Source organism: Prunus dulcis, chromosome 8 (assembly GCF_902201215.1).
Source record: "Prunus dulcis chromosome 8, ALMONDv2, whole genome shotgun sequence".
Classification (NCBI taxonomy): domain Eukaryota; kingdom Viridiplantae; phylum Streptophyta; class Magnoliopsida; order Rosales; family Rosaceae; genus Prunus; species Prunus dulcis.
In genome coordinates this window covers 8210009-8225342 of record NC_047657.1, presented here as the reverse complement: position 1 = coordinate 8225342, position 15334 = coordinate 8210009, and the positions used below count along the sequence as shown (strand labels likewise).

The 15334-nt window shown below is 36.1% G+C and overlaps 1 protein-coding gene across 2 annotated transcripts; it reads left to right on the top strand.

The window, feature by feature from the left end:
* Nucleotides 1-5601: 5601 nt before the first annotated feature.
* On the top strand, nt 5602-15216 carry LOC117636817 (dynamin-related protein 3A-like). 2 transcript variants are annotated; one of them, XM_034371495.1, is made up of 20 exons: nt 5602-6219; nt 6854-7136; nt 7225-7253; nt 7367-7468; nt 7935-8003; nt 8092-8151; nt 8427-8540; nt 8910-8958; nt 9107-9216; nt 9942-10034; nt 10214-10306; nt 10398-10535; nt 11100-11213; nt 11332-11430; nt 12501-12555; nt 12777-12925; nt 13047-13193; nt 13736-13788; nt 13914-14013; nt 14498-15216. In XM_034371495.1, the coding sequence occupies exons 1-20, from the start codon at nt 5836-5838 to the stop codon at nt 14768-14770; spliced, it is 2514 nt and encodes an 837-aa protein (XP_034227386.1). In that variant the 5' UTR covers nt 5602-5835; the 3' UTR covers nt 14771-15216. The 2 variants fall into 2 exon arrangements, 1 of the variants encoding a protein (XP_034227386.1); XR_004587113.1 differs by lacking the exon at nt 13736-13788 and having other exon boundaries at nt 5623-6219.
* Nucleotides 15217-15334: the final 118 nt, after the last annotated feature.

Below are 15334 nucleotides of genomic sequence, written 5' to 3'. Positions count from 1 at the left end.
TACAAAGCCAGCTTCGCCACACACACTTTTGTAATAATATGCAGCACACAAGTCACATGTATATATTGTGTTAGTATTAGTTTTCGCAATGTAAGAATTTCACAGGCAACAATCATAAGAATAACAAGATACAACCACTACGCCAAAAATACCAGTCGACGTAAAATATCCCCAAAATCGGTCAAGATAGTCTATGTCCACTCAATTACAACAGATTGGAAGGTAGCTTGACCATGAAACTTGAAATTGCTTCCTATGCAATTTTGCACGAAGCATCTTGTGTATAAACGGATAAAATTTATCTCTGAGTATAAAGGAAAGGTAGTTAGAATCCTCTATGTAAAGCAGATTTAGAAAAATGAAAGGTAGGGATGGGAAAAGTCTAATTTGGTCCACTTCAACGCAAAATCTGAAAATCGAATTGTGAGAACCTGTTTATAAAAAAACCATATAAATTATTATTTTAAAGAAATATTCATATTACATATATATATTTTTATATATATGAAGTTTTCTTATTTAATATATATTGACAGGACCCGATCCAAATTCCGCTTTGGAATCCGAGCCAGACCCTGTGCGTTCCGACAACTGGCCAATGTCGGGCACAAATGACCTATTTGCCCTTCTATACAAAACATGATAAAATAACAAGGTTAACGTCTACCGAAAAACCGGCAGAGTTTCCCTTGTAACTGGCTCAATACCAAATCATTTACACCTGCCAAAATAAGTGTATATATATATAACCAACTGTCAGCATACATATATATACATTCCAACAGTTCATGTCTCAGCCTAGGGCAAAACATCAGAGCAACTATTAAAAATTAACAAAGGAATCAATCTTTTTACAAAACAAAAATCCTACATCAAAAGAAAGGCGCGGAAGATGGGAAATGGCCCGGTGGTGGATTCCTGTGCACGTCTACTGCCTGGGGGCGTAAAACAACAAAAAGGGTGAGTGGACCCAAAACAAAGTTTAGAAAATAGCATATGAACATACTAACCCACTATAAAAACAGTTATACAAATTAAATTATTCTTTTTATTTCTGAATTCAATGCACGTATATAATTATACATATATATAAGCCAAGCATACTCATGGTCAACAAACATTAATTTCTTAATGCATTGAAAACAGTTTAAAACTATCACCTAGGTGTACCCTTATTTCCGTCAATTCCTTATATCCGTCAATTCCTTGCATCACCATGGGTGACACGTACTCGCAGGTCTTAGTGACACGAGGTCAGTCCGAGCAGCAACTCGCAGGATTCAGGGGACCGTAGTCCACCTGATCCGTATTACTCGCTCCACACGAGTTCGAGTACCAAAGAACTCGTGGGGCAACTGTCAAGCATGCTGACTAAACCGAAGGCAACCAATATAATCCGAAGGCAACATGTAATATCTGGGTACAAGGTGGTTTAAGAAAATATAAAGTTTCTGAAGCAAAGCTATTGAATAATTAACTTTTTGTAACCTTTAAAATTCTGCTGCCATTTATCTGCTAATTAACGAGAATATCTTTTCCTATATTCTTTAAAAGAGATTTCACTCGACAGCATGCAACATAAAATATTTAACAGAATAAAACAGCTTATAACTGAAACTGAACTGCTTAAATTCATTTATTAAAACAAAGAGTCCACTCACTGATAGTCCGAGCTCACTGGACCTCTTGAAGGTCCCTCCTGCGGGTCAACAGGTACCCGTGTGCCTGATTCAATGACCATAATATTCTATTAATACAATATAGTATTAAATTAAAAACTCTGTCCCCCCGGCTCCTAAAAGTACGTGTGTCAAGTTAAAGTTATCCCTATGCCCATAAAAGCTTTCCTTCTAGTTTAGCAGTATCTTGGGACTCAAAAAGCGTTAAAGTCCCAAAAATCAATATGGGACCCCATGTGTCCATGACCTCACAATATGATCCGGAAGCCGCTAGAAGGTCCAATATATCTAGGACACATGTCCCGAGGGTATTGGTGTTGATCGGACGGTCGGATTGATCACGATCGTGTAATCGTATAATTTCTAAACCCTAGCCCTAGGGTTCGCGATTTCGGAGTATCCGGGACTCCGATTCACAATCCGTTGAATCCTACACGATTCTGAAATTATCTAGAGTAACATATCTGAAAAAGATTACGATCTAACGGCTCAACAGTATTGAACCCGGAAATCGCACAATATGGAAAATCCGTTCGAGACTCAAACGGTATCCAAATTGAGATTCGCGAATTCCTACGCGCTCGTGACAACCTAAGGATCGCATCAAGATACAGTGCCACTGCACTACCCTCGCCCACGCGCCGTCGCAAGCGCGGGCAGCGCTGGGTGTCCAAAGCGATTACGCATCACCGGAAAATCTCAAAACCACGGCTCCAAACTCCTACCCTAGGTATAACACCATATTTGGAACCACTTTTGTTCTTGGACCTACCCCAAAAACTGATCGGAAGTGGTCGAACACGGAGGCCGAATTTAGGTTTGGGTTTCCTCATAATAAATTACTAATTAAATATGAATTTTAGGTTTGGGTCATTACATATATTGTGAAGACTTACATGTTATTAAATCTTAAGCCTAGTATGAGATTATTCCCTTAGTTGAAAGATGATACCATTCTTGTTTTCCACGTGTAGAGACTTGGAATTGGTTTTAATCAAATCATCATTGCCATGCCATCTTGCATGCTAGTAACAAGTGGTGTTGTGATATCATTGGCCAAAGGGGTATGAGTCACATTATTCTCTTCGTTTTCTGTCTATCTTTTGGTGGTTTAAAATATTATATATATATATATATATATATTATTTGGTTGCATCTGTAGCCTATCCTATTAGTATCATCCTTCCTTACTGCAATCATTCATTCCAATTCTTTAAAATAGATTTCTACCATGAAGTAGTGTTTAAGAGAGAGAGAGAAAGAGAGGGAAAGAGAGAGAGAAGGAAGAAAAGGAAAAATAAAAATAAAAATGAAGAACTTGTATGTTTGTCTTGCAATATTTCATACTTATCATGGTGAGTTGGTTATGTAATGTGTTCTAAAAGTTTTTATTTTATGATAAATGTGAAAATCATGGATTTATTCTATTTACAAATCTCTCTCTATTTTCAAGTCAAGCATGTCTAATTTGTGCAATATTTCACACAATATATATCATTTGGAGTTTTTGTGAAGTACGTATTATTCATGGAACATGAGAACTTTAGTGACGGGGTATCCGAAGGATAAATGTACTAGATGGGGACATAGGGCAATGAGGCCGATAGGAGTCACGTGCTGGGTATAATTTGTGAAGGATAACCAAGATATGAAGTAATAATATGATATGATTTGGATTGTGTATTTTTTTATTATATTTTCTAGAGTGTGTAAAATGATATTGCTTGACTGGCATATTACATAATCTACTCTCTAAGCGGGGATTTGCTCATCCCTCACCTATTATGTTTTTCAGATCAATTAGTGGGAAGACAAAGATGAAACCAGAAAAGTTTGATTAGTTTAGAGTGATAAAGTTTTATTTATATATTGTACACTTGTAAGATTATTATTATCATTATTATATAAGGAAAATGCATTTTATCCAAATTTTCAGCCTTTTATTTTATTTCATTCAATTCACACACCCTGATTCGTGAATATTCTTTATTCTCGGATCGGATTGTGACATGAACCGAATAAAGTAATTAGTTTGGTTTGGTTTGGTTTTAGTTTGGTCTGATCGGCTTTATTTGGTTTACGCTTGAACCAACTTGATTCTTTTTTTTGTTGGTTTTTTTTCATTATCAGAGCTTGAGCCTAAAATCCAATTCCTATATACAATATCCATTAACGAACTCAAAGAGAACAACAAAAGGACAATGGTTGAAGGTGTTGAAAGCATGGATAGAGGTTGTGAGACCATGAGGGAGATGAAAGAGATTGAGACTGTGATGGAGATTAGGGAGATTGAAACCATTAAGGAGATGATGGAATGTTATACCACAAGGGAGATGAGGAAAGCTAAGAGATATGTGGAACCTAGGATCGGTAATAAGTTCATAAAAAAGAAGAAGAAGAGTAATATATATATATATATTAATTATATCGTCCATATAATCGGTTTTGTTCATTTTTTTTAGGACCTCTTTTATTGAGAAGAGCTATAGCATACTAAACTCACACAGTACATGGATGTTAGGACTCGAACGAGGACAGTCGTGGAGCATTTGCTCCAAACCACTACACTAGTGGGTCCTTTGCATTTGGCTGGATTTTAAGTGGTCAAAACTGATAACCAAATCGGTTCAAGTTCAAATTGATTTTTTCAGTTTTTTTCCAGATTGGTTCGATGTGGTTTAGAGTATCCATAATAAGTTTCATAAACCACCTCCTTAGACAAATTTTAGGAAGGGATTGGAAATTACAATTCCAACCATGCTCTATCCACCTCCTAAATTAGGGAGACTTCTAGAAGCTACTAAATCTGAGGAGAGAGAAAGGACTCCTAATAGTTCACTATAATTTTAATGCTGCATTCTTTTATGAGTATTTTAAACATTTAATTAATGCTAACTTTTTATATATTATTTTTTAATAGAGATGAACCAATTGAAAAAGAGTTATAACATTTATGACTCTCTAAAGTAGAGAGTATGATTGGAGGGATCCTGCGCCTCTACATTTACATATGGTGCATTTACCCGCATTTCACTACATCTAGGCCATTCCAATAATCTAATGACTTAAGATTTGACACTTCATTTTAAAATTTTTTACACTCATCCATTTAATTAACTTTAACTCACCAGTATTAAGTATAAATATAATTTAAAAAATTAAAAAGAAAAAAAACTTTTGCCTTAGCCACTCACTCACGGCAACATCATCCCTCCTCACAACCAACTTCCTCCCTCCCCCACCCCAAACTCTCGTTTGTTAAAAAAGTACTCTTCAAACAAAACAAATTTGAGTGTTTTATTTGGCAAATACATAAATAAACTATATATATATATATATATATATATATATATAAAGTATTCTTCAATCTGGCAGATTGCAATGAATCTCAGTTTTAATAAATTCACCAGGACAGTACTGCCAGCACTTGGAAATCATTGCCATTCGAAACAATTATGAGGCATCTCCACCCATTTAGGAGATGGGAGAGAGTTATCGAAGAGGTGGGATGGCTGCTAGGTTTTTTATTTTTTAAAATTTTATTTAAACTTAAATGGATGAGTGTAAAAAGTTTAAAAGTGAAGTGTCAAATCTTAAATTGTTAGATTATTGAAATAGCCTAGATATTGCGAGATGCGGATAAATACATCGTTTGTAAATGTAAGGGGTCGAGATCCATAATTGGAGTTAAAATTTGATAAAGATCTTTTAAAATTACTTTTATATATTTTTACCTAAATTTTAATTGAAAAATAAAGAGCATAATAGTAGATAATACTCACAAATGACCACTCCTCTATATGAATGAAGGCCCCTTTTTTTTTTTTTTTTTTTTTTTTTCAAAAGGAATGCGTTGGTTGGAAATGAAAAATGTCTCTGTTTAACTCAAAGCCAATTTGGGGGTCGTTTTCTCAAGGAAAGACCCCAAATGCAATGCGATCGAAATTATGATTATTGGAAAAATTAAATAAATTCTCCTTCTCTCGTTACCTCTAGACTCTCTCTCAAGGAAAATACTATACAGTTCAAAACTCAAGGCTCGTCCAGTCACATGAAAATCAAATCAAACTCTCTGTGTCTCTCTCTCTCTCTCTCTAAGAAATTTCCAAAACCCTAGGGCTTCACCTTCCAGTTCTCTGCAAGATCCAATCCAACCATGGCTGACGAGCCCTCAGTGGCACCACCTCAACACGGTTCTTCTTCTCCTTTACCCTCAGCTTCGCCCCTCGGCAACTCCGTGATCCCGATAGTGAACAAGCTGCAAGACATCTTCGCCCAGCTCGGTTCCCAATCCACCATCGAGCTTCCTCAGGTCGCCGTCGTCGGCAGCCAGAGTAGCGGCAAATCGAGCGTTCTCGAGGCCTTAGTCGGCCGTGACTTCTTGCCGCGTGGTTCCGAAATTTGCACGCGCCGACCACTCGTGCTCCAGCTCTTGCAGACTAAACGCAACCCCGACGGCACTGACGAGGAGTATGGCGAGTTCCTGCACGTTCCTGGGAGGCGCTTCCACGATTTCTCCGAGATTCGGAGGGAAATTCAGGTATTGTCATTTTTTATGTTTGGTTCTTGGGAAAGTGCGGGAAGTTATGCATTATGATCTGAATTTGGATATTGTAAGAAATGACTTCATTTGGTTAAATGTATTAGTTTCTTAGGGACAGTAGACACATTTAAATACTTGAGACATATGGAAAGAGAAGCTTTTTTCCGTATAATATAGAGTTAGTATGCAAATGTTATTCAGATGAGATTCATTTGGTTGCAAAGTAAGTGCATTCTGAACATAATCTGTTTAGTAAATGTTCGTGGTGAGGAGTTTAAGCTAGTACTATTCAGTAGTTCACACAATTGGAAATTTAAAATTGAAGTCTTTATCAGAATCTTTGCTTCCTTTTCTGACTCGCACCCTTACTTTCATTTTGCCTTCTGCCATCAAAATTCTATGCCCAATATTTTGTACTTTATTGTAAAATTCAGTTCAAGGTTTGAACTCTTTCTCATTTGCTTCTAGACAACCAAGTGTGATGATAAAATTGAATTTATGCGTTCATTTCTCTTATTTAATTTTCCTTATGTTCTCTCGTCAAAATCAGAGTACAATAAATTGAGAGTATGCCAATGTTTTCATGTATACATTCATTCTTCTGCTTCTTAATAAATTCCAATTGATATAGCTGGAGACAGAGAGAGAAGCAGGGGGGAATAAAGGTGTCACAGACAAGCAGATACGTTTGAAGATTTTTTCACCTAATGTTCTTGATATCACTCTGGTAGATTTACCTGGGATAACCAAGGTTCCTGTTGGTGACCAACCCTCTGATATAGAAGCACGAATCAGGACTATGATCATGTCTTATATCAAAGTTCCGAGCTGCTTAATTCTCGCTGTTACAGCAGCAAATTCTGACTTAGCAAACTCAGATGCTCTTCAGATTGCAGGAAATGCTGATCCTGATGGTAGATTTTCACTTCTGCTGTTAGTGTTCCTGGTTAAATTTGTAATTTATATTTATCTGACTAGCACGAGCCAATTTCCTATTGACAGGTCTGCGAACCATTGGAGTAATCACAAAGGTGTGAATTTTTTTGGACCCGGATTTCTCTTAAGGTTTTAATTCATTGAGAAGTGTGCAAGATGTGTATTTTTTATGCTGATAGCCTTTTGGCCCGTGTTTTAATGACCTCAGTTGGATATAATGGATAGAGGTACTGATGCTCGTAATCTTTTGCTTGGAAAAGTGATTCCCTTGCGACTTGGTTATATAGGTGTTGTGAATCGTAGTCAGGAGGTAATCTATCTCAAACTCTTTGGAAGATTTTTATCCTCTGCTGTATGTGAGATGATGGTCATAAGCTTAAATTGTACTTTACTGCTGTGGGAGATAAATATAATTTTGTTGAAAATTTACACTTTGACTGCTCCACTATTTTTGTTCCTTTCAAAATCACGCATAATGTTTATTTTAATTTTCTGTGACCTTTTCTTACCCAAATGTGCATTGTTAATGCCAATCAGCTAATAATGGAAAGATGCTTTTATTTCATTTTCTTTGTCTTGAATTTTATACAAGTCTGTTTTTTAATGTTTCTTGGTCCAATAAAAGTGTGTGCCTGTTATTGTCACGAGTCAAACCCCCCTCCAATTCACATTATTTGCATGCATATCTAAGAGTGTTTTGTTTGGTGGATGTTGCATAGAATTATATCTTTTTGAAAAGTTTCTGATGAGGCTGTTTATTGTTATTCTTGGAACAGGATATTACGATGAACCGGAGTATTAAGGATGCACTTGTGGCTGAGGAAAAGTTTTTCCGCAGCCGGCCTGTATATTTACTTTTCCTTGAATTACTATACATCACTTGGCATGGATTAACAACTCTTTAGGTATAAATTTTCTTATGATTTTGTATAGGTATATAATGGTCTAGCTGATCGCTGTGGCATCCCTCAGTTGGCAAAGAAGTTGAACCAGGTATAACATTTGATGAAATAAGTCCCGAATGCTGTGAACGCTTACAAAATTGGCTCATATTTGCAACTGTTATACTATTGCATACACACAGTTGCCCCTCATCTCAGTGGCCCTAAATGCTGTTCTTTTTACACAAACACACACATACATATTCATTTGAATTCCGCTTAGAGTATTGTGATTGGCATTTTCTTGGTAATTTGGGCTCATCAGTGTGAAAGTGGTTAAATTAATCCAGATAACCAATGAAGTTAACCCTTATAATTCATTTACAGATTCTGGTGCAACATATTAAGGCAGTACTTCCGGGGCTCAAATCACGCATAAGCTCTGCACTAGTTTCTGTTGCCAAGGAGCACGCCAGTTATGGAGAAATCACAGAATCAAAGGTGTGCTTATTTGCAGTGAAAACTGTTGTGATCTACATGGATGATCTTATTGGACAATCAAATGTTTATATTGTGTAATATCTTGAGTTTATTGGGTTTTTTGTCATAAGAATGATGGAGGACTTGGTAGCAACATTTAAATTCTGTCATGCAATCTTCTATGCTATATATTGATGTGATAATATGCAATATGAGTGAACTTACACAACTGGTGTTGCTTTAATCCATGCCTTCAGAAGAGTTGGAAATTTTTTTTTTTTTTTTAAAACTCTTGAATGCACACAATGACCAATTTAAGTTCTGGTTGTCATTTTTCCTGGATTTGTTTATGTTTATTTAAATATTTATCTTAATGTTTGTTGCCAATAGGCGGGCCAGGGGGCTCTTCTCCTCAACATTCTTTCAAAGTACTCTGAAGGTGAATATGGTTTTACCTCCTTTCTGTCCTCTTTGGCTGTCCTGATGAATGTTATAACTCATAGTGTTTACCTTGTATGTCTCTGTATCATACTATCATGTACATGTTTAAGCTGATTTATTGTATCCTAAATTTTTTTTGAAAACAGCATTTTCTACAATGGTTGAGGGGAAAAATGAAGAAATGTCAACATCTGAGCTTTCTGGTGGAGCGCGAATTCACTATATTTTTCAAAATATCTTTGTGAAAAGTTTAGAGGTTTGAATTCTGTGATACCTATTGCACTTTATCTGGCTGAGAGTTTATATGGTCGAATTTCCTTGACATTTTCTCATATGTGGAATAGTATACAAAATAACATCTATGCCTTACTTTTGCATATTATCAAATAAATTTGAATCGTATTGTTCTATCGTAAGCATGATTTTTATGCATTCATTTTCTGCGAAAGATTACAGTATAATATATTGTAATTTCGGTCATATCACTTACAAAATAGCTGTTCTACCCTTTAATTTATGTGCCTTTATAGTTTAATGGCTCATTTGACGGTTTAGAACACTGCAGATTGCAATATAAAAATCTTACTACTACTCTCTGTTTTTTTTTTCCCTAATTAGACACAGGTGTGACTGTTGCATGTTACATTGATATATGGGTGCTTAGAGTTCAGAATAATACAAATTTATTTATTTATTTTTTGTTTCTAGCAGTTTGAGTGGTTCTGCATGCATAAGGGGTAGATCAATTGTTAAACTGTTTCAGTATAAGTTCCTTTATGACCTTTGTACTTTGTTACACGTGTCAGACATCAGTCCTGTTTGTAGAGAGTATCTAATGACGAGGTGTAGAAGCTAAATGACTGGGTTATTCTGTCTTCTGTGCCCCTCAGCCTATGGTGTTTTGTGGTTTTGATTTGTAGAAACTTTATACGTTTAGTAGTCCTTTGTCATCATTAAATGATATAATTTGATTTGATGTAGGAGGTGGATCCGTGTGAGGACCTTACAGATGATGACATTCGAACTGCCATTCAAAATGCCACTGGTCCTAAATCTGCATTGTTTGTACCAGAAGTAGGCCTTATTACTTACGGCTTTCTTTTGTTATATTCTTTTACTTCCGGTTTAGTTTCAGATTGTTTTCTTTTACATTAACTTGCCATTTCTTTTCTTTATTTTTTTCAATCAAGAGGTTAGTCATCTGGATTTGTCCTTTACTGGAGAGAATATGATTTTAACTTTCATGCATATAGGTGCCTTTTGAAAATCTTGTCAGGAGGCAAATAGCTCGTTTGTTAGATCCAAGCCTTCAGTGTGCCAGGTTCATATATGACGAGTTGATGAAGGTAGGAAAATTGGCACTTGTATTTTTGTTTGTTTTCGCGTTACCACACATATTCCTAATTCCTTTTCCAAACAATATTGTCCGCTGTGCAGATTAGCCATCGCTGCCTAGTAAATGAATTGCAGCGATTCCCTGTTCTGAGAAAGCGGATGGATGAAGTCATAGGGAACTTCTTGCGAGAAGGCCTTGAACCCTCTGAGACAATGATTGGACACATTATTGAGATGGAGGTATGATGGTTATGATACTTATATTGCTGGTGCATTATGTGAATGAAAAGATAAATAATTTCATAAACCTGCATTTTCTACAAACTATCCTCTCTGATCCTTTCTTTATTTCCTTTTAAAAAATTTCTAAGACGCATCTTTGATCTTTATTTGTTATCATCTATTGCGGAATTTATGTTCTACTATTCGGCCTGAGTTGGGAATGATGTTGGCCACTGCCTATATTTTGTCTTGTGCATTGGGCCAGCTTTGGTATGGGGTTTCCTTATGTTTTCAGTTGTAACTGGCCTTGCCTGCTGTATTATTGTCACTGGGTGCATTACAGTCATGTAATTGGTTGGCATTGGTGTTTATAATTTGATTTAAGTAATAATATTCATTTGGGTCAAAATTAGAATGTGAGCAACCCTGTCGCATAATATTTCAGTGATGCTATTTTCATATTTGCTAGAAGAAGATTGTTTATATCGTATGTCTGATGAACTCGCTGCTTTAATATGGCTTTGAACTGTAGTCACTCTATGAACATGTATATTTGTGTCTTATTATAATTAAATTTTGCAGATGGACTACATAAATACTTCACACGCAAATTTTATTGGTGGAAGTAAGGCTGTTGAGAATGCATTGCAACAGGTGAAGTCCTCTCGGATACCCCTGCCTCTTTCCAGGCAAAAGGTATATGCATTCAGTGGTATTAAAGGTCATTATTAAGTGATTTATAAATTCTTCATCGCAATCGGTCGGTCAAATTAATTTCTTACGTCTTTTTTGTTGTTTTTTTTTAATCAATTAGGATGGTGTAGATTCTGATAAAGCACCACCATCTGAAAGAAGTTTGAAATCTAGAGCAATTCTTGCCAGACAAGTAAATGGAATTGTGCCTCCTGACCAGGTAGCGGAAAATTCTCTCTCTTCTGTGGTTCATTATATTTCCCAAGAAACTCAGAGAAAATGCTACAGTTTGTTATTATTGATCACTATCAGTGTTCTCAAAGATGTTAGCCAGGCGCGCCTTAAGGCTCTATTCAAGGCGGGGTGCAATCAACATGCCTCTGAAAAGCGCAACTCCTGAAATTTCTAAGCCTTTTTAGCGAAGCTAACACATCTTTCCTTTAGGTTTACCCATAACAAACAAGGTTTTTGCAGTGCTGGGCTTTTAAACAGATACAAGAAAAGTTAAAAAAAAAACAGTTATGTCTCTCTCCTTGAGATTGAACTCTAAACTGAAAAACAGCAGTTCACATCTCTAACTCATAAAACACCACTATCTTGGAGGTATTTTAGGCAGAAAACCAGTATCTCTATGGAAATTCCTGCTGCTTTAAGATTGACATCGGCAATTCTAGTGTTCTGTGTGGCTTGTGCATGTTTTGTTGGCAACCCTGTAAGCTTTAGCTTCAGCTTTTTTTTTTCCCTGGTCTTGGCTTGGACTTCACCTTTGGACTCTGAGAAGTGTTCTGGCCTTTTTCACTTTAGTATACCTTTACCATAAGGTAACGCAACATATGCTCTGGATTTAGAACATATTTTCAATAAAACTTATCTTGAGTTTGACCAAAAAAATAAAACAAATATCAAGTCCACTAAATAGAGGAATACTACTGGTATTGATAGATTTATTTTGTTAAGTAAGCCTTCAAATATTAAAATACTTACTATAAAACTAGAGTTCTCACAACTTTTTCCCTTGGTTGTAATTGACAATACATTTGGGAGTGTCATAAAATTACATGGAGGGGGACTTTCCACTATTGATTAATATTTACACGTTTATATTTTATATTTTATATGTGTGAATTATTATAAATCCAAGTCCTAAAAGGATAATGCCTTGACATCTTGAGGATTCCACGTCGCCTTGCAAGAGCCAAATGCCTCACGTTATGCCTTCTCCATTGAAAATGCTGGTCACTATTTAAGCTATTCTAATTGTATCAATGGTTTTGTTTGGTTGATTGACAGGGTGTCCGACCTGTGGTAGACAGTGAAAAAAATGCATCTTCTGGGAATATATTAGGTAAGAACTTTCATTTTCAAAATTTTGTGATGTATACCGACATATTGACACTAAAAAAATGAGTTCAACAGTATCAATATGTTATGAATTTTTTCCTGGTGGGATGATAGGGTCTTGTGCATGTGCATTTTGTATGTATAAATGCATGATTTCACGTAGAAACTTGCAAGGAATGTTGGAATTTAATGTATGTTACTTTGTCACCTTTTGCAATTGATTAGGAGGCGCAACTGGTTCAAGTTGGGGGATTTCATCAATTTTTGGTGGGAGTGATAACCGCACACCTGCCAAAGAGAATTTAATAAACAAGTCATATAACGAACCTATTCACAACGTTGATCAAGCTGTCTCTATGATCCATTTAAGAGAGGTATTTTCTAGTTTTCATTATTGACTTTTCGGCTATGGGATTTTATCTGATAATTCTACTTTCTTTGATTATTTTTCTCTCTCTGGTTTCACCCTGACTTGTGCACGGTTTCCTTTTATAGCCCCCAACTGTCTTGCGGCCTACAGAGAACCACTCAGAGCAGGAGACAATTGAAATTGCAGTCACAAAACTCCTATTAAGATCATACTATGACATTGTTAGGAAGAACATAGAGGATTCTGTTCCAAAAGCAATAATGCACTTCCTGGTAATATTGACCTTCCTGGATGCACCCAGTTATTTCTGTTTATTTTCGCACTTTGCTTCCTTTCTTTTCCTTGTTACTTTTCTTCCAGTGTGTTCTTTGTCATATTTTTAGGACGTTATGATTCCAAAGTATTGTGTTAAACTAGGACCTCTGAGGTACAAGTGGCAGAAATGGTTTTCTATTTAAGGTGGAATACTAAACTTGTACAATGATGAAACTTCAACTATTCTCTCACAACCTCTTAAATCTGAAAGCTTCCTCTATCACACCCACAAAGTTCATATGGAGCCTTGTAAAAATAAGAAAATTAGAGCATCATTAGTTGTCACGTGGTCCTTGGATATTCTTCTNATCATTCTTATTGTTTGAAAGTATATTTAGTTTATGCTTTCTTTTAGGTAACAATTTTATGTAATATCTTCCCAAGGTTGATATTGTTATACTCATTATTATGTTGTGTGATAGATATGTTGTTGCTAAAATGAGCTCTAAGCATTTCATAGGCTTTAGTGACTATTTGTCTGTCATCAACATGTACTCAGGTAAATCATACAAAGCGCGAGCTGCACAACGTCTTCATTAAAAAGCTTTACCGGTAACAAAAAATTGTCTCGTCAGTTGTCAATTTTACACGTTGCTGTGTACATTTGATCTTATTTACTAGTTTTCCTGTATTGACTGTTGATTGTGCTATTGTTTGGTTTTTATGATCCCAAACAGAGAGAACCTGTTTGAAGAGATGCTGCAGGAACCTGATGAAGTGGCAATGAAGAGAAAGCGCACCCGGGAAAACCTCCGAGTTCTGCAACAGGCTTTCCGGGTAGGTTTTTTTCTAAATTCTTAGGGTTCAGAGTTTTAAGGGCTTTCTTAGTTTATACACAGGTAATTGGCATGCACAGATTTTCCCAATTCATGCTGCGAATGAAACTTAAATATGGTCAAAACAGTATTTGATTTTAGATTTATACTTCTGCAGTGTAATAATTGATAAGTAGCTGAGTATATTTGACACTTGTAAGTCAAAACAAAATATGTATGAAAATGTGTAGTCGCTGTAGTTGTAGGCTCTAAACTTACACTATTTGCAATTACTGCTTTTTCTGCTGTTTTACTCAATTGGAAGGTTGTGGTTTGATAGATGGCTGGTCAGTTTGGCTTGTGTTGTGGCTGGAGTTTGATATGTTTCATTTCTGGTTTTTAGATCTGGGATTGTACAATTTTGAAAAGAAAAAGAATATTGCTTTCGTTATGCTGTGGGAAATCCTCAGTTTAATACTTGTGATAACCGTTTTCTTTGTTGTTAGACATTGGATGAACTGCCTTTGGAAGCGGAAACAGTGGAAAAGGGTTACAGTTTGGGTGCTGATCCAACGGGGTTGCCAAAGATCCATGGATTACCAACGTCATCGATGTATAATACAAGCAGTTCAAATGATTCCTACTCAGCTTCACCTAAGAATCCAAAGCCCAGAAAGTCATCTCACTCTGGGGAGCTTCACTCACCATTTTACGCTAATGCAGATTCTAATGGAAGCGGACGCATGTACATGCCTGGTCTCTATCCATCGGTTGATTAATAAGCCATTCAAGTAGCTGCGAGTCTTTTAAAATAGTGTCAAAGCATTATATTCATTTGATTCCGCTGTCCCAACTCTGGAGGTGATTGGAAGTCCACCATCTGTAGTCTGATTGTTGGGGAGTTAGTATTTTGTTCCAACTGATTTGTGCAAATCGGGTATCCGGCATTGCTTTTTGGTCTGCGCATTTATCGTCTCCTTTTATACAGAGTATAGGCTGATAATTGTATTTTTTTCTACTAGGCCCCAAGAATAACAGGGAGCCTCCGCTTATACCTTTCTTACCTAATTTTTGTCAGAATCAGATGGCTTCTCAGATATGCATGTATATCTCCATTTTTTTTTTCTTTTTTCATTTGAGATTGTTTTGACCTTGGTAATGAAATTATGTGGGTTGCCATTTGGTAATGAAATTATGTTGCTTAACAAGGGCATGTTTTGTTCCTTCCGAAGTGCTTGTTTTTTAGTTAGATTGGCAAGTGACTATTTTTTAGGGTTTAGGGTGAAAAAAAGGTTTGTACCATACATTTAGAGTCTAATTTTCATGTTACCAAATCCCTGTGC